The 22542-nt window shown below is 46.7% G+C and overlaps 2 protein-coding genes across 4 annotated transcripts in view; one reads left to right on the top strand and one right to left on the bottom strand.

Moving 5' to 3' along the window:
* The window catches only part of LOC104668434 (HLA class I histocompatibility antigen, A-30 alpha chain), a 329434-nt gene that overhangs the window by 55945 nt on the left and 250947 nt on the right, over nt 1-22542 (bottom strand). The gene's annotated exons all lie outside the window — the stretch shown is intronic.
* The window catches only part of TRIM26 (tripartite motif containing 26), a 29353-nt gene that overhangs the window by 1678 nt on the left and 5133 nt on the right, over nt 1-22542 (top strand). The window contains exons 2-7 of one of the 2 annotated variants that reach the window (XM_010368168.2): nt 3403-3532; nt 10837-10940; nt 12803-13287; nt 13428-13523; nt 15519-15749; nt 22439-22461. In XM_010368168.2, the coding sequence (XP_010366470.1) occupies nt 12850-13287; nt 13428-13523; nt 15519-15749; nt 22439-22461 (788 nt within the window). In that variant the 5' untranslated portion in view covers nt 3403-3532; nt 10837-10940; nt 12803-12849. The remainder of the gene's footprint in view (nt 1-3402; nt 3533-10836; nt 10941-12802; nt 13288-13427; nt 13524-15518; nt 15750-22438; nt 22462-22542) is intronic. The other variant, XM_010368169.2, reaches the window with a different exon arrangement.

The raw sequence follows: 22542 nt of genomic DNA, 5'->3' as shown, positions 1-22542 counted from the left end.
ACTACTTTATTTTGTTGCTCAAATTACTGTGGCTTTGGCTGTTGGGAGCTCTTTTCACTTTGGCTCCTGTGCTCCTTCATAGTATTTTTATAGAGCTTTTTGCTAATGAGACGCTTGTACTTATGTGACCTTGCCTGAACCTCAAATAGCCTGGTAAACTTGGCAAAATATTTTCCCCTTGTTAAGAGGTAAGGAGACTGAAGGCCCAAGGCAGTGGGTGACTTCTTAGATATCACTTCCTGCAGGGGAGTAACAGGTTGGACTCAGATTGTGTGTGACCACCACAGAAGACACTGCAAACCCCCGAAGAGAGTCCATGGTCTGAATTGAGGCTTCTTGGGAGGACTTCAGACTTGGACCCCCCAGGATCAGAATAGAAAAGACACGGAGAATGGGAAGTTGGTTTTAGAAAACAAAAACATAATTTGGCTGGCATCAGGATGAATTAGATTTTGCCAGCTTGATAGAAATGGAATTTTGTTCTTCCCCCCAAAATTATGTGTGTGTGGAGGGAGGCCAGCAGAGATCTAGGTAATGTATGTGGCCAAGAATGTCTAAGGAGAGCCCTGGAAGCCTGCTGCTGAAGTAGAATTTTAATGTGGGAAAGGGAGGGTGTGTGGTGAAAGGGGGCAGAATGGAGATGGCAGGGCTCTGGAATTAGAGGAGGTCATTAATTTCACAAACATTTGCAGACCCCCTGCTTTGTGCCAGATATTGGAGATAAAAAGGTCAGTGAGGCATGACCTTTGGGTTCACATTCTGATGGGAGAGAGATAAAACTTTCAATTACAGCCACTTATCCATGGCTTAGTTTTCCGTGGTTTCCGTTACCCTGTGGTCAACCTCAGCCCAAAGACAGTGAACAGAAAATTCCAGAAGTAAACAATTCATAAGTTTTATATGTGCATTGTTCTGAGTAGCATGATGAAATCTCTTGCCCTCCCACTATTCCTTCATCACAAGAAGGGTGAGTACAGTACAAGATGTTTTGAGAGAGAGAGACCACATGTATATAACTTTTATTACAGTATATATAGTTATTTTGTTGTGTTATTATTGTTAACCTATTTCTGTGCCTGCTTTATAAACTTTATTACAAGTGTATATGTGTAGGAAAAACATAGGTTTCAGACATCCACTGGGGTTTTTGGAATGCATCTCCTGAGGATTGAGGGGACTCCTGTACGAATGGGTCTTTAGCAAATGGGGGGGTGCTACTGTCTGAAGCAGTGTGATAGTGCTATCGTAGAAATACAGTATATGCAAAGCTGCAGGAGCTCTCCAGAGGAGGGATACATTCAACTCAGAGATGGGATGGGCACAGGAAACTCCTCACAGATAAGGGGACAAATTGTATTCAAGCTTTCAAGGACGAGCTGCACTGGAGAGAAGAGCACGTACAAGGGAATGGGCAGAGAGTGGGGAGTGAAGAAGGGGCTGTCTTCCTGGTTCATTGTATCTAATGGCCAGAGAATTACTTAGGACAAGGAGGGATTTGGGGCTGGATGGGTAAGTTGGGGCCAGCCGGATGCAGGGCAGGGGAGGATGCCTGTACAGTTTTGTTTTTGTTTTTGTTTTTGTTTTGAGACAGTCTTGCTCTGTCGCCAGGCTGGAGTGCAGTGGCACGATCTCGGCTCACTGCAACCTCCGCCTCCCAGGTTCAAGCAATTCTCCTGTCTCAGCCTCCCGAGTACCTGAGACTGCAGGCGAATGCTACCATCCCCAGCTAATTTTTATATTTTTAGTAGAGGCTGGGTTTCACCATGTTGGCCAGGATGGTCTCGATCTCTTGACCTCATGATCCGCCTGCCTCAGCCTCCCAAAGTGCTGGGATTACAGGCATGAGCCACCACTCCTGGGCCACCTGTGCAGTTTTGACCTCAGCTAGTAGGAGTTTTTTTGGTTTGTTTTTAATTTATTGTTATTTTTATTTATTTTTTTTTAGAGACAGAGTCTTGAACCCCTGGGTTCAAGGGATCCTCCTGCCTCAGCCTCCCAAAGTGCTAGGATTACAGGCATGAGGCACCAAACCCAGCCTCAGCTGGGAGATTTGAAACAGGAGAATAACAGGATGAGATCCTGTGTGCTAGAAGGATGATCCTGGCAGCACTTTTTAGGAAATATGCCACATCTCACCAAATCTAAGATGCTATTTGTCTTAATCCATTTTCTCTTGCTATAACAGAATACCATAGACTGGATAAATTGTAAATAACATATTTATTCAGCTCACGGTTCTGGAGGCCAATGGTCTCTAGCAAGAATGGCATTAATCCATTCATGAGAGTTCAACCATCATGACCCAGTCACAGTTTTTAAAACCCCACCTTTTAATACTGTTACACTGGCAATTAAGTTTCCAACATGTGAACTTTTGGGGGACATGTTCAAACCACAGCACCACCAAATCTTTTGTGTGCCCTTATTTTATGCTCCACATCAAAAAAATATTTTGCCAGTTAAATTATGACATGCCATTGATCACATTTCAGAGATGCCAAAATGTGATGTCACAGGTGTCTCAAATTTGATGAACAGCAGTAACTCCCTAGCTGATGGCTTGGATTCCTCCCTTTCCCTGGATTCATGGTTAGAATATCTCCATCTCACTGACTCATAGATGGTAAGTTACTAAGGGAAAGAAGAACAGAAGCTGGGTGGGCCCTTCCCAGGGCCCAGAGAGTTTGTAAATGTCTCTCCCCAAAGATAAACATTTACAACATTTACTGGTTGGGTTGAGGAGCACAATATCTGGTCTACTGATATGGGGTTCCTTGGCCTGTTACTGGGCCTCTCTCATGCTGTTTCCTTTTGGGGAGTTAAATACACACACACACACACATATACACACATTCTATATCCCATCCTCCAGAGTGGCAAAAATTAAAGCTGATAATATCAGGTGTTGGTGAGGCTGTGGGGCAGCATGAGTGCTCGTAGCCTGCTGGGCATACTACACAGCACTACAGTCACTTTGGAAACAGTTTGACCTGATTAGTCAAACTGAGGATACATCGTACCTATGTGTGCTAGGACATGTATGCAGAAATATTCACAGAAGCAGTGTTTGTCATTGTCCCAAACTGGAAACAACTCATATGGCTATCAGTAGACTGCGTTAAAAATTGTATAGCTACAGAGCAGCAATTAAAATCAGCTCATAATCACATGAGTGAGCCTCACAAACATGTTGACAGCCCCCCCCAAAAAAAACATGCCAAAAAAAAAGGAAAAAATTCCATTCATTAGAGGCTCAAAACCTGAGAAAATAAACTCTGTCGTTTATGGGGTGTATACCTAGGTCTAAAACTAAAGAAAAGGGAAGGAGTAATTCTCACTATTACAACTTACTCCACAACAACCATTTTCTCAGACACAGCTTTTTCTTCTGGTTTCTCTAAGTTCCTGGAGCGAAACCTTGAATACGATGATTTGATGGTGACGTGCAGCCCACTGTTCTTGCTGCTACAGGGAATACAAAGAAATTGCTTCTCTCTCTACCAATTTACTACCATCTTGCTGGAGAGAACGGGTAGGTGACTAAGATTGTTCACATTCCTTCAGCAGACATGTAGGAAGCATCTTCTTTGTGTCAGATACTCTGTGCTTGTGCTTTGTTTTCTCAATTTTTGTTGTCTACTTTGTGCCAAGTACTATGTAGATTCTCGGGATGAGACAGACACAGTCTCTCTCCTTGTTTGGTGGGAAAAGCTGGTGTTAAGCGAGTAATTACACCAATAAGTCAGGACTTAAAATTGCAGAGAAGTACAGGGTGCAGCATGGGGTGTTTTGGGGCTGTCTTACTAGACTACATGTGGACCCAATCTGACAGGTCAGGAAAGAATTGCCAGAGGAGGTGGCTTTCAGCTGAGACTTCAAGCTAGAAAAGGCATTTGCTAAGTGGGAAAGGGATGGTGTTCTAGGCGGAAGGAATTACATTGTCAAAGGGCTTAGCCAGGAAAGAGCATGGCACTTTGAGGCATGGAGAGCGGTTTGGTTTGGCTGTGAGGTGGGAAGTGGCAGGAAATGAGCCTGGGCCATGATTATCTGAGATCCAGCTAGGATCTCCTGAGACAGCCTCCTCACAGAAGAAAGGAAGGGCAGGAGTTTTGACTTTATTCCTGGAGCGCCAGAAAGCCATTGAGGGGTTTAACCAGGTTGGTCACCCGGGCAGATTGGCAGTTTAACATGGGACCGAGTGTGTTTGAGGAACAAAAGGCCAGAGTGGCTGCAGCACTGGGGCAGCAAAGGAGAGAAGAGATTTATGTAAATCAGGAAACCCTTGAGGATTTGATGATCCCACAGTTGGATCTGATTTCAGCTTCTAAAGGATTCCTCAGTTAGGTCACTGGATATAAGTTCTGGTAGGACAGGGAGTTTGCCATTTTTGTTCTCTGCTGTAACCTCAGTGCCTGACACATAGTAGGCACCTAATAAACAAACATCTGCTAGCTGTTGAATAAATTTTAACATCTTGCTGCTAAACCGTCAACGTCTTTCCAGGGCTGTTAGGATAAAGTCCAAAATTCTTAACCTGGGTCACAGAGTCTTGCATAATCTGTTCCCTCCTGTTTCTCCACCCTCCCTCTGCTCTCCTCACTGCACTCCACCTGTGGCCAATTGTCAACTCCTCAAACTCACCGCTACCCTTTCTGCGGCAGTTGATTTCCTCTTCCTGTGAGGCTCACCCTCCACAGCACTGCAAATGGGCAGGGGAGAGTTCATTTTCCAGGCACCAAAGTGCAGTGTATGGTGGAGTGGAAGGAGCCCAGAGCTGGGAGGTGCACCTCACCGCACCTCGTGCTAGCGCTAGGCCTTGCTGCCAGCCAGCTCTGCTGCTGGGCAAATTAGTCCAAGGCTCTGGCACTCACTTTCCTCCTCTGTAAATAAGGGGGTTCTAGTGATTCACAGTCCTGGATAGACTTTAGAATCTCCTGGGAAGTTTTTTTTTTAATACCAGAACCTGGGCCACCTCTGGAGATTCTAATTGAGTTGATCTGGGTATGTTTTGAAGACTCACCAGTTTGAAGACTGCAAATCTGATGTGTAGTTAGGGTTTGAACCATCCCACAAGATGATAAAGGATTCCTTCCTATATTTGGTGCAAAGCACCAAGTGATACTTAGGAATATTTTAGACAAGAGAGAGCCTGGTTCTTGATTCAACATTAGACAGATATTCAGGCACAAATATGAGGAACTCCCAATTTTTCCCTGTGGGTCAGCCGCAAGACCAGGGCACTTTAAAGCCTTGTCTCATCCACCTGCCAGCTGGCTGCTACCTCCTGCCCCTCTTTGAGCCCTGTGGGGATTTCTAGCATTCAGAGCCCTGGTGGTTTTTGTAGCCTGCACTGTGCTTCAGAGCACCACTGATGCTCAGCTCCGTGGGGAAAGTCAGCCAAGTGTGACCACAGGAACGTGTCATGCAGTCACTGGGATCTCCTGGGACAGCCTGGGATCCAGGCCTTTGATATGGCCAGTAGGAGTGCAGTCACTCCTCTAGTATGCACATCCAGATCACTTGCTTTTTGCCCTGAATTCTGGCTTCTCCGGGTTTGTTAGAGGTGTCTCACGGAAGTTTACCTCATGGAGAGTTTGCTTATCTCAGATTAAAATACAGGCATTAATCTGGGATCCCAGAGCCCTTAAATGGAGTACCCACAAGGAGTGGAGCTCTAGGCTAAGTGCTTTGGGATTACAGGTGCTTTGCTCTTGTTTGGAGGTCCAGACATACGCTTGAGAAGTGGCTTGGGATACTCAAGAGAGTCCTGAACTGGTACCCTGGAGGCCAGGGTACAAACCCAGGCCTCTCTATTCACTTTCTTGGACCCCAGAGTCCACATCTGGGATTCAATGTCTACCAGGGCACCTCTCTGGGTGGCATCTGGGAGCCAGAGGCAGGCCAGAGTTTCACCCTTGGAGTGCAGTGGCACAGTCATGGCTGTCTGCAGCCTCAACTTCCCAGGCTCAGGAGATCCTCCTGCCTCAACTTCCTAAGTAGCTGGAACTATAGGCATGCGCCATCATGCCCAGTTAATTCAGCTAATTTCTTTTTTTAGAGACAGCGTCTCACTGTGTTACCCAGGCTGGTCTCAAACTCCTGGGCTGAGGCAATCCTCCCGCCTTAGCCTCCCACAGTGCTGGAGTTACAGGCACAAGTCCCCATGCTCAGCTCTCAGCTAGTTTTTGTGGCTCATAATGATTATTCTTGGAGCCAATAATCGTGCATGCATCCACATCTTGAAATTATGTAGTGTCACCTTGGCCAGTCTGTTGACATATGCATATTAGGTATTTATGAGATCCAGAGACTTATCAGGGAGGGGTGGATTTCAGGGAAAGGGGAACCTCTTAGAGAAAGGTACGGAGTGTCTCTAGTTCTGCCTATGAGGAGGGTACCAGGACATTGCAGGGCTTGTTTGTTGCATCTTCCTGGTTCTTTTTTTTTTTTTTTGAGACGGAGTCTTGCTCTGTCACCCAGGCTGGAGTGCAGTGGCAAGATCTCGACTCACTGTAAGCTCTGCCTTCCGGATTCAGGCCATTCTCCTGCCTCAGCCTCCCAAGTAGCTGGGACTACAGGCACCCGCCATGACGCCTGGCTTTTTTTGTGTGTGTTTTTAGTAGAGATGGGGTTTCACCATTAGCCAGGAAGGTCTCGATCTCCTGACCTCGTGATCCACCCATCTCGGCCTCCCAAAGTGCTAGGATTACAGGCGTGAGTCACCACGCCTGGCCAGCATCTTCCTGGTTCTATAGAATTGCAGCTAGCTTCTGGGTTATTTTTTATTTTTTATTTTTTGAGATGGAGTTTCGCTTTTGTTGCCCAGGCTGCAGTGCAGTTGGCATGATCTGAGGTCACTGCAACCTCCGCCTCCTGGGTTCAAGCGATTCTCCTGCCTCAGCCTGCCGAGTAGCTGGGATTACAGGCATGAGCCACTGTGCCCAGCTAATTTGGTATTTTATAGTAGAGACGGGGTTTCTCCATGTTGGTCAGGCTGGTCTCAAACTTCTGATCTCAGGTGATCCACCTGCCTCTGCCTCTCAGAGTGCTGGGATTACAGGCGGAAGCCACTGTGCCCGACCGCTTCTGTTTTATTGAAGAGACAAAAGAATGCCCCCTCGTCCCCAGCAGGGATGTGTGACCTCTGGTGCAAGGCAGTTCATGAAGAGACTTCCTCAGGTTCAGAATTCTCATCTGGGTAAAGGGAGTGGGGGTGGAGTGGGTCATCTCTGAGGTTTTTTTTTTTTTTGGCTCTAATTTTGGTTTCTGTCTGTCCAGGAGCCAGGAATGGAGAGAAGGGTAATGGTTTTACTTCTTATTGTGGAAACCTGTTGAGATAATCACAGAGAATATACTGAAGGCATGAAAAATAAGGCAGAACCATAGCAGTGTGTGGCAAGTTGGGGAAGAGTTTTTGGAGAGGGTGAATTTTGCATCGGACCTGACAGAATTGTGTATGGGGAAAGGGAGTGGTTATTGTGGTCTGCTCACATCTCTCATACTCAACCTCATTTCTCCTAATTCTGAAATCTTGAGATCCTCCATCACTAAGAAAGAAAACTACTGTCCAACAGGGACCCTTTATTGCTCACTCCATATGTGAAAGTTAGTCATAGCTAAGGCTAGGGTGCTTTTGGTCAGTATCAGCAGAATATATGCCCCTTTTCTTTTGTCAGCATTACTCAGCTTACAAAGCCCTTCCATGTAGATGACCTCATCTGAGCTTCCTAACAAAGGAGCTGGTATTAGACCCCATTTTACAGTGTGCTTGGGTAGGGAAGAGAGTATAGTGGATTGAGCGGAGGCTTTGGCACCAGACACTGCTTCCTAGCCATGTGCTCTTGGGCAAGTTGCTTAACCCTGCTGAGCCTCAGTTTCCTCAGAAGGAGTCTGTATAAGCAAGGGAAGGGATTGGTCGTAGAAGTGGTATTGTGTTTCGTTTATCTAGTTACGGCAGACTCTCAAAAACAAATGGTTGTATACAATTAAAATTGTCTGCAGTTCCCCTGAATCCATTCACTTGTTCAGTAAATGTGTATTGAGCTTCTACAAGGTGTCAAGCACCATGATCTCTGTGTCAGTGATTTAACCATTTTCGATGGTTACTACAGACCCCTTTAAGAATGTGATAGAAAACTATAGCTCCCTCTCCACAGAAAACTTTTCTAGCTTTTTATTTTGCTTTGCCGAACCATTTCAAATTGGGTGGGAGACATGAGGCTCTAAATACTACAGCATCCACTGCCTTGAAATACAGGTATTCTCAGCCGGGCATGGTGGCTCACACCTGTAATCCCAGCACTTTGGGAGGCCAAGGCAGGTGGATCACCTGAGGTCAGGAGTCTGAGACCAGCCTGGCCAACCTGATGAAATCCCATCTCAATTAAAAATACAAAAATTAGCCGGATGTGGTGGTGGGCGCCTGTAATCCCAGCTACTAGGGAGGCTGAGGCAGGAGAATCGCTTGAACCTGGGAAGAAAAGGTTGTAGTGAGTCAGATTGCGCCATTGCACTCCAGCCTGGGCAACAAGAGAAAAACTCCATCTCAAAAATAAATAAATATGTGAATAAATAAATAAGTATAGGCATTCTCATACATAGCCTCAATAAATACCATTAAGAAAATAATTTTAGACAGGGTGCAGTCGCGCATGCCTATAATCCCAGCACTTTGGGAGGCTGAGGTGGGAGGATGGCTTGAGCCTAGGAGTTCTAGACCAGCCTGGGCAATGTAGTGGGAAGTCTTCTCTACAAAAACCTTTAAAAATTAGCCAAGTGTGGTAGCATGCACCTGTTGTTGCAGCAGCTCAGGAGGCTAAGATAAGAGATTGCTTGAGCCAGGGAGGCAGAGAGGTTGCAGTGAGCCAAGATAGTTCCACTGCACTCTGGGGGACAGAGTAAGACCCTGTCTCAAAATAAATAAATAAATAAATAAATAAAAGGAAATAATTGTTTAATATGATCCAACACCCAGTCTATTTTCAAATTTCCCACAATAGTTCCAAGAATATTTTTATAACCTTTTTTTTTTTTTTTTGCAGGATCCAATCAAGGTTCACGTATTATATTTGTTTATTATTTCTCTTTAGTCTGTAAAAATCAAGAGCAGTTCCTTTGAAGTTTTTTTATGACATTGACTTTTTAAAAGACTAGACCAGTTGCCATGTGAACTGTCCAGCATTCTGGATTTATCTGATTCTTTCCTCATGGTGTGGTTTAACTCCTCCATCGGTACTTTTTCAGTTGTAACATACTTCAGAGTATTCCTTTCCTTTATATTTTGTATAAACTGGAAGTTAGATCTAAAGACTTGACTAGATTCATTCAAGTCAAACATTTTTGGCACAAAAACTTCATAGGTAATGTTGTGTGATTCATATAGTGCCATGCCAGGAAGCACATGGCACTTTGCCCCGTCTGCTGATGACGCTGGATTTGGTCACTTAGTTAACGGTAACCACTGGATCTCTTCCTTATGAAGGTATGTCAGGAAGTAATCCATTCTTGGTGCTTTGGCACTATGGAGACTATCTCATTCTCCCAGAACCTTTCACCTAATAGTTTTAGCATCTATTGATGATCCTTGTGCTATTATAATGGCAGTCACAAAATGATTTTCTAATTCTGTTATCCCTCTTCTACTTATTTGCTGATTAATCTTACAGAAGATTATTCTTCTGTAATTCCCAGACAATTTTAGGTATCTAGTACATGTACAATAATTTTTAGACAGTTTCAGTTTAGAAACCATCAAAGCCCAGCATGGAGCCTGGGTGATGAGGTGTCTTATTTTGCACGGAAGAAGAGCTGTAGCTGAGCTCTTGATAGTCCTTTGATTCTTCTTATTTTGCAAGTAAATTGCAAAATAAGTTCCCAACCCAAAGATAACACAGGCTATCCTTCGACAAAAAAACAACCTCAGCTTTTAAAATTCTAGGCCATTCGGCAAAGAGGCATGCATGAAAAAGGGCTTGAAAGCCCACAGACACACCCAGTACCATTCCTTTTTCCTCTTTCCAAGCACTTGCAGTATGTTACAACTGAAAAAGTGCTGACCCAGGCTTATTTCCTCAACAGTAAAGCCAAGGATTTGGACCAGGCAATTCCTAGCATTTTTTTTTTCTTTTTTGAGATGGAGTCTCACTCTGTCACCCAGGCTGGAGTGCAGTGGCACAATCTAGGCTCACTGTAACGTCTGCCTCCTGGGTTGAGGTGATTGATTCTCCTGCCTCAGCCTCCTGAGTAGCTGGGACTACAGGTGCATGCTACTACGCCTGGGTAATTTTTGTATTTTTAGTAGAGGTGGGGTTCCACCATGTTAGCCAGGATGGTCTCCATCTCCTGACGTTGTAATTCACCTGCCTCGCCCTCCCAAAGTGTTGGGATTACAGGCATGAGCCACTGTGCCTGGCCAATTCCTAGTATTTCTACCAGCATTACTAACATCTAGGAACTTGATACTACTTTCACTTGACAGTTAAATTCCTTGATTCCTTCATTTGAGCTTTGCAGGTGCTTGATTTTCCCCTCATTATGTCTCTTAAGTCACACATACCTAGATCCATTAGTGCTTCCAGTTGGAATTATTATCAGCACTATAATAGTCTCTTATATTTATGTAGTCATTTTACGTTATAAAATGCTTTTTATGTATTATTGTACTAGACCCTCAATGAGTAAACATTATATCCCTGTTTTGTTTACTCTTGGGTCTTATACACTGGGGGTTTTATTTCTGTCCCATTAATGTTACTACTGACCAAGGCCACTGAACTCTGTTGCGATGGACTTTCACCATACATAATCATTAATAGTATTGATTTGCCCGTAATTCAGGTTGCTTCATTCCAGCCTCGCAGTCACCTCTGTGCCCTGCTGGTTGTCTTCCCAGTGCTGCCCTAGTTGCCTTCCATGGATCTATAGGAGAGCAAGTCCTCCAGGTACTGCCCTGTGACGATGTTGTTGAACTCTGTAGCACATGTGTCACTGTGGCTGGTTCTGCTCACTTCCTCTCTTGCTGCCACTTTTGAATTTAACTCTTTGTTTGTGGTTTGGACACTCACTAGATTTGGAAACCAGGGGTTCTGGGTTCTCTCCTAGATTTCCATCTGTGTACCAGGCTTGTACTTAGTACTTTTACCATAATTCTTTCACATGACTTGCTTAGAAACCCTTGAAGGTAAGTATCACTCTTCCCATTTTATAGATGGATACACTGAGGCTCAGTACTTAAGTGACTTCTGTATTGTCACACAGAGTCAGGGATAGGAGGCTGCTCTTGGGGTAGACGTACTGAGGCTCATAACCTCAGACTGGAACTGGGCCAGGACTACAAAGGTAAACAGAAGCAGAGTCCTTTCTGTGTGTCCCCGCTCCCTGTACAAGCCAAGGCCTCACAGCGCATAGCAGCCACAGCCACCTGAGGATTCCTTCCACTAGATGAGGCAGTTACAGCCAAGAACAAGTCCATTGAGGCTAAGCTGTGCCCCTCTGGAGGGCTGAGTTTAGAGTCCAGCCTTCTAGGGGAAGCAAATTAAGCCCAAGCTATAGAATAGCCCAGGGAAACACTTAGGAAGGGAAATGCTGACAGTCAGACTCCTGAAGCTTCCTGATGCTTCTCGAGTTTTGGTAAAGAACTTAGTTTTTTTTTTTTTTTTTAATGTTTTCTGGTTTTTTGTTTGTTTTGAGACAGTCTCTTATTCTGTTGCTCAATCTGGAGTGCAGTGGCACAGTCATGTCTCACTGTAGCCTCCACCTCCCAGATTCAAGTAATCCTCCTGCCACAGCCTCCTCAGTAGCTGAAACTACAGATGTATGCTACTACACTGAGGTATTTTTTTAAATTTTTAATTTTTTTTAGTAGAGACAGGATCTCACTATGTTGCTGAGGCTAGTTTCAAACTCCTGGGTTCAGGTGATCGTCCTGCCTCAGCCACCCAAAGTGTTAGGTTTACAGGGTGAGCCATGTTATGCTGCCCTCTCTTAGTTCTTGAAACCTGAAACCTTGAGGAGCAAACAAAAGGGGTCTCTTGGCCGGGCGCGGTGGCTCATGCCTGTTATCTCAGCACTTTGGGAGGCCGAGGCGGGCGGATCACGAGATCAGGAGATCGAGACCATCCTGGCTAACATGGTGAAACCCTGTCTCTACTAAAAACACAAAAAATTAGCCGGGCGTGGTGGCAGGCGCCTGTAGTTCCAGCTACTTGGGAGGCTGAGGCAGGAGAATGGCGTGAACCCGGGAGGCGGAGGTTGCAGTGAGACAAGATTGTGCCACTGCACTCCAGCCTGAGTGACAGAGCAAGACTCCATCTCAAAAAAAAAAAAGGGGGGGGGGTCTCTTGACTGTATCAGGACCCCCATGACCAGTTGTGTGTCTTGTGCTTTGCACAGTTGAGTGAAGGAGCACTGTGTCCGCAGCAGATGTTGTAGATTTATATATGTGTCATTATGAGTTTCCCAGCAGGTAGTGAGTGATTTTTCTGTTACAGTTGGTGCATTACAGCAATTTTCCAACAGATAGAAGGAAGGGTGTTGAGGCTCTCCCAGCAGGAAGGTATAGGCTATTGGCAGTCCTGCTCTTCACTCTACCAAGCTAATCTTTTTGGGTTTCCATATGCTTATCTGTACAATGAGGGAGTTGGACTAGATCTGTAAGGTCCCCTTCCCTTTGACATTGTGTGAGCCTTGTGGGAGTTGGTGGTGTCTGTAGATTGACTGAGTGCTGGAGCTGGCAGCCCTGTGCAAGGCTGCCACCTCTGCCCCTTTACTGTGCTTGCGCCTGACTCTATGTCTCGTCTCCAAGGAGAAGTCCTCACCAGTGAACGGGGACCTCTCTGAACTAAGGATACCATGGCCACGTCAGCCCCACTACGGAGCCTGGAAGAGGAGGTGACCTGCTCCATCTGTCTCGATTACCTGCGGGACCCTGTGACCATTGACTGTGGCCACGTCTTCTGCCGCAGCTGCACCACAGACGTCCGCCCCATCTCAGGGAGCCGCCCTGTCTGCCCACTCTGCAAGAAGCCTTTTAAGAAGGAGAACATCCGACCCGTGTGGCAGCTGGCCAGCCTGGTGGAGAACATTGAGCGGCTGAAGGTGGACAAGGGCAGGCAGCCGGGAGAGGTGACCCGGGAGCAGCAGGACGCAAAGTTGTGTGAGCGACACCGAGAGAAGCTGCATTACTACTGCGAGGATGACGGGAAGCTGCTGTGCGTGATGTGCCGGGAGTCCCGGGAGCACAGGCCCCACACGGCTGTCCTCATGGAGAACGCCGCCCAGCCCCACAGGGTAAGCCCTTCTCACCCCCGAGGTGGCTTGCCACCTTCAGTGGACGCTCTGCCCTGCAGTCCTCAGAGGACTCAGCCTGATTCTCCCCTCCTGCCCCAGCCCAGAGCATCCACCTGTTGCTAATGCTTGTTTTTCCACAGGAAAAAATCCTGAACCACCTGAGTACCCTAAGGAGAGACAGAGACAAAATTCAGGGCTTCCAGGCAAAGGGAGAAGCTGATATCCTGGCCGCGCTGGTAAGTGACGCTGTTTCAGGAAGCCCTGAGACGGTGCACCCGTGTAGGGCAGGGTGAGCCTGGGCAAGTAGGCAGCAGCTGGGAGGTGTTTCTAGCACTGTTTATAGGGAGGACGGGCGTCAGCCTGGCAGTGGCAGACCTGGGTTTTAGCCCAAGTGCTGTCTTTCTGAGCTATGTGGTCTTGGGCCTGTTTCTTTCTTGTCTGAGAGACAGGTGGGTTGTCTGGATGTCAGCTAGAGTCCCTTCTCTTTTCTGTGACTCTCACCTTGATGGCAGGACCTATGTCCAGCTGCTGGTTCTCTTCTGCCAGGGGACTGAAGAAGGTGTGACTTCATTCTTCCTTTCAGAGAGAGAGAGAGAGAGACAAGGTTGCCTGAGAGTGGAGAGGGTTTGGAAGGAGGGAGCTGGCTCCAGGGTAAGAACTGGGAGGGAAGGGCTAGCGAACAGCTAAGGCAGGCCTGCCAGTTCTGATGGTGCTGTACGTAGTGAGGCCCAGACCCAGGATAATGGTTGCCAGTATAGTGGGACCCCCTCCATATCTGTGGGCTCCACACCAGGTGGATTTACCCAACTATGGATCAGAAATACTCAGAAAAAAGAAAAAGCATCTCTACTGAACATATACAGATTTTATTTCTTGTCATTGTTCTCTAAACAATGCAGTGTAGGCCGGGCGCGGTGGCTCAAGCCTGTAATCCCAGCACTTTGGGAGGCCGAGGCGGGTGGATCACGAGGTCAGGAGATCGAGACCCTCCTGGCTAACACGGTGAAACCCCGTCTCTACTAAAAATACAAAAAACTAGCCGGGCGCGGTGGCGGGCGCCTGTAGTCCCAGCTACTTGGAGGCTGAGGCGGGAGAATGGCGGGAACCCAGGAGGCCGAGCTTGCAGTGAGCCGAGATTCGCGCCACTGCACTCCAGCCTGGGCGACACAGCGAGACTCCATCTCAAAAAAAAAAAAAAAAGCAGTGTAACAGCTATTTATATAGCATTTACATTATATTAGGACATTGTAAGTAATCTAGAGATAATTTAAAGTATATAGTAGATTATATGTAAATATTATTCCATTTTACGTAAGAAACTTGAGCATGCTTGGATTTTGGTATCCTTGGGGAGGGGATCCTGGAACCCATAACCCACTGATACCAAGGGACAACTGTAGTTGGGAAACAGGCAGCACGTTATGTGCTTGATTAGAGATGGGGTTGGCGGGGAACTGATCAAATGGTTCTGATTTTCTGGGGAACTGTGTATGTTGAGGAAGTGAGCAGTGGAGGAGTAGTGGGGTCAGGGCCAGTGGTGAGTCATTAGGCCTGGGGAGAGGGAGAGAGTAAGCTAGAGACGGCTAAGTCCAAGGACCCCTCCAGGCCCTCAGTGTGCATGGCTGCCCTCAGCCCAACACCAGTCAACAGGGCCACTGAGGACTCCCCTCACCCCAACTGGGGAGGAGATTTGGAGGCAGGAAAGGACATGGTCCCTAAGCACAGATGTCACACAGTTTTGCTGAGGAAATAGGATACAGTCTTACGTGGCAGGGGTAGGGTACACATAGGTATTTTAGACTGAACAGTGGGGTGCTGAAGAGAGGACTGGTCAGGCTTAGATGACATTAATCAAGCAAAACTTCCTGGAAGAGGTGACAGAGATTTTGTCCAGGAGGGAAAAGTGCGCCAGCTCATGAGTGAGCCCCACAGAGTTTCTCCAGGGGCCCCAGAGTGTACTGGCTTAGCTAGAACAGACTGTGGCTGACCAGTCAGATAGACAGGGTTTTGATCACATAGTGGTGGGGTGAACTGAACTAATTCATTACTGGTGTCTTCTTTGAGAAGAAGAGCATGGACCAGGAGCCCTCTATACCTCCTCCCACTCCAGATCCTATAGAATTCCTGTACAGGGGTACCGAGGTGAATGAACCAGCCTTGCACATCTGCAGTGCTGGGCCCTCCACCCTGAGCAGAGGTGTCAGCCCTTCTCCCCTTCCTGCCCGTTGCAGAAGAAGCTCCAGGACCAGCGGCAGTACATTGTGGCTGAGTTTCAGCAGGGTCATCAGTTCCTGAGGGAGCGGGAGGAACACCTGCTGGAACAGCTGACGAAGCTGGAGCAGGAGCTCACAGAGGGCAGGGAGAAGTTCAAGAGCCGGGGCGTCGGGGAGCTCGCCCGGCTGGCCCTGGTCATCTCCGAACTGGAGGGCAAGGCACAGCAGCCAGCTGCAGAGCTCATGCAGGTGAGAGGCCATCCCTGGGCAGGGAGCCAGGGACCAGGATGGTGGGTCCCAGCCCTGCCATTCACTTGCAGGACCTTAGGAGACTTGGGGGCTCAGTTTTGTCATCTGAAACATGGGGATGATAATCTTTCCCCCTGCCAATTATTCTGTAGATTGCATGAGCATAAAATGAAATAACTGGCATGGTGTCACTTCAAAAAGTAAACTTTCTATACAAAACTGTTCAAAAAACTAAATGATATGGCATAAAATGGAAGGGAAGATTATTAATATCATTAATTATTATCATTTACCATCCTCCATCCTCACCACTGCCATCATGAGCCCTTCTAACAAGTCACTGGCAGACACTTAGCTGGTGGAAGCTTTTTATGGTGTTGTGGTTGGGGGTGGCTGAGGGAGGGCTGACCAGCAGCTCCTCTCAAAGACCCGGAGGATCTGGAAGAGATAGGGAAACTGGGGAAGGGAGACAGAGATGGCCAGGTTTTCTCTGGGCCCATGGGATTACCACACAGAGAACAAGATGGAAAGCAGACAAGGGGGCCTCGGGGCGCCTCCTAGGGGAGGGGCTTTGATAGTGAGAAAGGGAGGCTTTGGGGCTGAAAAACTGGCTGTGAAGCTGAAATGGCACCACATCTCCTCCCCCGGGAGCCTCTGGGGATCACACTACCCTGAAGAGGGCCCAGCAGCCTTTGGAGGGGTAGAGGGCTCAACCTTCCTGCCCTCACAGGCTGGGAGGAGAGGGGCTCTCTGATGGTATTCCCCCACTTGCACTGTTTAGGGTGGCTGGGTCTGTCTATCAGCAGCAGAACCACCCAGGATTTCTAGGAAGGTGGGGTCTCAGGCCAATGGCAGGGCCAGGAGGGAGAGACGGCAAGACAGACTCCCCAGTGTGTGCACCAGGACAGAGTGCAGAAGGAAGCCGCCACCTGCTCCTCATTGTTGTGAATTCAGATGCACAGAATGAGGACTGGCAGGGAGTTTAGACCTTCCAGTACACCCCTACTGATGAAGTCACTGAGGTCCAGAGAGTGGAAGGAGTTTGTCCCAGGCCATGTGGCAGGTGGCAGGTCACAGCTCGAGCCCAGATGTCCTGACCCCTGGGCTCTGAGCTCTTGTTCTTATTTTGTCCAGAATGTCTCTCTGGCCCCCTCTTTTCCTCCAGATGTCATTCTGTTCCCTCAGATTTCTCTCGTCATACTCTGACTGGGTCATTTTCTGCGTCTCCTTTTGCCCCTGTTCTTCCTCTCCCCACACCCCTGCTATGTGTGGATGCCTATTGTGTGTGGAACAAAGGCACAAAGCTAAGGATATGGTGGGGCTGAAATCCATTGTGTCTGCCCAGAGGGGTGCCTGTTCCTAATGCACCCAGAGAAGTGGCCCTCTGAGCAGAGGCCTGGCCCTCAGTGACTCAGAGCACTCCAATTGCAGCTCTCCCTGGGGTGGGGTAAGGTTAAGGGAAGAGAGAGAAAATGGTGTCTGCTTGAAACTAGTATAGGAAATGTTATTGGTACTGGTTTCTTTTTTTGTTTTGTGTTTTCTCTTTTATTTTTAGTGCTATGTAATGTATATATTTATGGGATATAGAGGTTTTTGTTTATTTGTTTTTGAGACAGAGTCTCGCTCTGTCTCCCAGGCTGGAGTGCAGTAGTGTAATCTTAGCTCACTGCAACCTCCACCTCCTGGATTGAAGCAATTCTGCCTCTGCAACCTCTGCCTCTTGGGTTCAAGCAATTCTCCTGCCTCAGCCTCCCAAGTAACTGGGATTACAGGTGCGCGTCACCACACCTGGCTAATTTTTGTATTTTTGGTAGAGTCAGGGTTTCATCATGTTGGCCAGGCTGGTCTTGAACTCCTGACCTCAGCCTCCCAAAGTGCTGGGATTACAGGCATGAGCCACCGTGCCTGGCCTAGAGTGTTATTTTGATACATGTATATAATATATAATAATCAACTCAGAGTAATTAGTATACCTATCACCTCAAACACTTACCATATCTTTGTGTTGGAACATTCAAAATCCTCTCTTCTAGCTTTTTGAAAATGTGTAGTAAATTATAGTTAATGGTATTCTCCCTACAATGCTGCACAACACTAGAATTTATCCTTCCCATGTAGCTATAACTTTGTATCCGTTAACTAGTTTCTCCCTACCCTCCTCTCCCCAGCCCCCTTCCCAGCCTCTAATCCTTATTATTCTATTCTCTACTTCCATGAACTCAAATTTATTATGGATTAATAGTACTCCATTGTATATATATACTACATTTTCTTTATTTATATGTTGATGGATGCTTAGATTGAGTCCACATCTCAGCTATTGTGAACAGTGCCACGATAAACATGAGTGTGCAGGTATCCCTTTGATATACTGATTTTCTTTTCTTCGGATAAATACCTAGTAATGAGATTGCTGGATCATATGGTAGTTCTATTTTTAGTTTTTTGAGAAACTCTCATACTGTTTTCTGTAACGGCCATAGTTATATGTAGAAAAACCTAAAGGCCCCACCAAAAAACTCTTAGAACTAATAAACAAATTCAGTAAAGTTGTAGGATACAAAATCAACATGAAAAGTCTACTGCATTTTTAATACACCAATAACAAACTAGCTAAAGACATCAATAAAGCAACCCCATTTACAGTAGCTACAAAAGTAAAATAAAATACCTGGGAATTAAGTTAACCAAGGAGGTGAGAGACCGCTATAATGAAAACTACAAAACACTGATGAAAGAAATTAAAGAGGACACAAACAAATGGAAAAATACTCCATGCTCCTGGATTAGAATTAATATTGTTAAAATGACTATCCTACCCAAAGCAATCTATAGATTTAATACAATCCCTGTTATCAAAATACCAATGACATTCTTCACAAAAATAGAAAAAAAACTAAAATTCATAAGGAGTCACAAAAGACCCCAAATGGCCAAAGCAATCCTAAGCAAAAAGAACAAAACTGGAGACCTCACACTATCTTACTTCAAAATATACTACAGCCAGGTGTGGTGGCTCACACCTGTAATCCCAGCACTTTGTGAGGCCGAGGCAGGTGGATCACGAGGTCAGGAGTTTGAGACCAGCCTGACCAACATGGTGAAACCCCCATCCCTACTAAAAATACAAAAATTAGCCAGGCGTGGTGGCGCACACCTGTAATCCCAGCTACTCGGGAGGCTGAGGCGGGAGAATTGCTTGAATCTGGGAGGCAGAGGTTGCAGTGAGCCGAGATTGTGCCACTGCACTCCAGCCTGGGCAATAGAGACTCCATTAAAAAAAATAATAAAATAAAATTAAAAAAAATATATATATATAGTGTGTGTGTGTATACACACACACACACACACACACACACACACACACACACAACAAAGCTGTAGTAACCAAAACAGCATGTATTGATATAAAAGCAGACACATAGACCAATGGAACAGAATAGAGAACTCAGAAATAAATTCACATATTTACAGCCAACTGATTTTCAGCAAAAGCACCAGGAACATACAGTGGGGGAAGGGACAGTCTCTTTAATAAATGGTGCTGGGAAAACGGGGTAACCAACCATATGCAGAAAAATGGTATTGGTAGATTTTGTCTGTGTGCTTATTTGAGTTGATTGTACTGCGTGGGAACTGGACAGCTAACTCCCTAATTAGCATTAATATTTTCCCAGAGATTATTTCGCTGTCAAAGTATAGTAAGAAAAAGACCTAAAATAGGGTCCAGAAGTCTGATAGAGAAATACAGGTGAGGCTGGTGTGGTGGCTCACACCTGTAATTCCAGCACTTTGGGAGGCTGAGGCAGACAGATTGCTTAAACCCAGGAGTTTGAGACCAGCCTGGGCAACATAGTAAGATCCTGTCTCAAAAAAATTAAAAAAAAAAAATAGAAATACAGGTGAGAGGGAGAAGCAGCAGGACAAAATGTGTAAAATAGAAGAGAACTTTTGATAGAAGTGATAGTAAAGGAAAGACAAACCTATGGACTGGGAGCATGAAGAAGACATTAAAGGGATTGGGGTGATAGAAGAGGCCTAGAGGGACACTGCATCCTGGCCTGGTTAACCCAGGCGGGCCCTGCAGGATCAGGTGGCATGCTTGCACCTTGCTTCTCCTGTACACCCCCGTGAAGAACTTTCTTGATACTCTCTGTTAGTAACTGGGCACATCCCCTCCGGGAGCTTACCATGACTCATTGCCGTGGCCCCACTGCTCGGCTCTGCCTGTTTCATGACAGCCTCAGATGTCTTGGGTGAGAAGAGTCCTCCAGGAGATGTGGGCTGATCACTTCCCTCCAGAGGCCCCATATGTGGCTGTGGATGGGGGCCTCTCAGTCTTTCAGCCTCTTCTCAGCAGGGCTAGCCCTGCCCTGGCTCTTGGGACCCCACCCTCCCTGGGCTGCTCACAACCTTTAACCTTTAGAGGACTCTTCTTTCTCCTGTGTGATTCTCTCCCTTTCTACTGTTGTAGGAACTTTCATGTTAGGAAACATGCCCAATTGGGCCCCTGGCCCCCACTCTAGCTACTGCTCCATTCATTTGCTCTTTTATGCCACCTTTGTCAGCAGAGCTGTCAGGACACGCTGTCTGTTTTGTTGCCTGTCCTCTGAAGCTGCCTTGGACTTACGTGTGTTGAGGGGCAGTGTTAGAGGACTTGGCCAGAAATTTGCTGCCAGTCTCTGGGCATTTAGTTGCTTCATAATGCGGGGTCGAGATGTGCCTCTGACTTCTTGTCTTGCTCCTCTGGAGTAAAACTCACCACTCTTCCCAAACTTTCTGAAGCAGTCATCAGCAGCCACAATTTGTTAATTCCATTTGTTTCCCGAATCTCACTCTCTCCAGGAAGCCAGCCTGCACCCCACCGGCCCCTGCTCCCATCCCTCTTCACTCTGCTCTCTTTTCCCGTGGTGCGTATCACTCACATAGTGTGATGTATTTGCTACATTGATTATTGTCTGCTTCCCCCTGCTAGAATGTCAGCTCTACAGAAGTGGGGATTTGTCTCTCTCTCTTTTTTTTTTTTTTTGAGACAGAGTCTCGCTCTGTCACCCAGGCTGGAGTGCTATGGCCAGATCTCAGCTCACTGCAAGCTCCGCCTCCCGGGTTTACGCCATTCTCCTGCCTCAGCCTCCCGGGTAGCTGGGACTACAGGCGCCGCCACCTCGCCTGGCTAGTTTTTTGTAGTTTTTAGTAGAGACGGGGTTTCACCATGTTAGCCAGGATGGTCTCGATCTCCTGACCTCGTGATCCGCCCGTCTCGGCCTCCCAAAATCCTGGGATTACAGGCTTGAGCCACCGCGCCCGGCCTCTTTTTTTTTTTTTTTTTTAACTGTTCTGAGGCTTCTAGATCAGTGCCTGGTACCTAGGAAGCACTTAATAAATATTTGTGGAATGAGTGAAAGGAAGGCAAAAATCAATACAGAGTTTTATGGAGGCTTTTGACTCACAAAAGGGAATCTGAATATCTCAGAATAACCCTCTTCCCACTCACCCTGTCCTACCACCTGTCTGTCACAGAGATAGCACCACCGTTCTCCCTCCTGTACAAACCATGCTCTATTCTTGATTATCCTTTACCGGTATGTCTAGTTGAATCTGTCTAAAATACCTGGAATATATTGCTTCTCTTTTTCTCCCTACTGCCACCACTTTAGTTCAGGCCATCTTTAGCTCTCCCCTGGTCCACAGCAAAAGCCTCCGGACCAACCTCCCCGTGTTCCTGTTGCCTCCTTAGTCCCTTCTCTGTGGGACAGCCAAGTGAGTGGTCACTTAGGGTTTTGGCTCGCTGCTGTACAGTGACGCAAACAGAAGAGAAGTTTATTTCTGCCTCAGTAACAGGTCAGAGGTGCAGGGTCTAGAGCTATCACAGTAGCTGTACGTAAGCTCATCCAGGGGACTGGGTTACTTCCATGTGGTTCTTCTACCAGCTTCTAGGGATGTTGTCCTCTGCTGTGTGGTCAAAGTTGGGCTCACCACCGCCATGTCCAAAATTCAGTTGGGGGAAAGAGGAAGTAGAAAGCAATTTTCTTTTTTTAAAGGACAGTGCCCGGAATTATGGTCATTGCTTTCTGTCGCATTCCATGGGCTGGAACTTAGTCTCATGACCAGACCTTGTCATCGGGGATCTGGAAAATGTAGTCTTCCCAGGTGGACCATCTGACCAGCAATAACTCCAGGGGTTCTGTTGTTAAAAGGAGGAAGGAGAGAGTGGACTCTGGAGGTTACACAGCAGTCTCAGCCACATGTAGAGCGGATCACACATATCATGCCCTTACTTGATAACCTTGGTGCTTTTCACTGTACATGGAGAAAAATTCAAACTCCTTACCATGCGTATCCAGCCCTGCACAATCTGGCCCCTGCCGCTTTCACCAAGCCCTTTCCGATTTTACCTTACCTCTCTCCATCTGGCCAGTACTTCTCATCCCTCAGTTCTCTGCACAGGTATCTCCCAGAGAGGTTGCCCCTGTCATCCCCCAGCCATGGTGGCTTCTGTCATTGTGCTGATTTTGTTTGTTTTCTTGTTGTTTTATCCAGTGACCCCACTGGAATGTCATCTCCATAAAAAAGGGACCACATTTGTTTTGTTCACTGATACGTCCCACCTCTGCTACAGTGTTGGGTGCAGATGCATTGAAGTCTTGTTTGATTCATATTGATACTTGTGCTTTTTTTTTCCCTTCTAGGACACGAGAGACTTCCTAAACAGGTAGGAGTCTCCTCTCCACGGCGTACCTCATCCCCCTTGTTGATGTTCCCTCCCCTTCTGACCAGGTCCATTTGAATCATG

This window comes from Rhinopithecus roxellana, chromosome 4 (assembly GCF_007565055.1).
Source record: "Rhinopithecus roxellana isolate Shanxi Qingling chromosome 4, ASM756505v1, whole genome shotgun sequence".
NCBI lineage: Eukaryota > Metazoa > Chordata > Mammalia > Primates > Cercopithecidae > Rhinopithecus > Rhinopithecus roxellana.
This window is presented reverse-complemented; position numbering and strand designations above follow the sequence as displayed.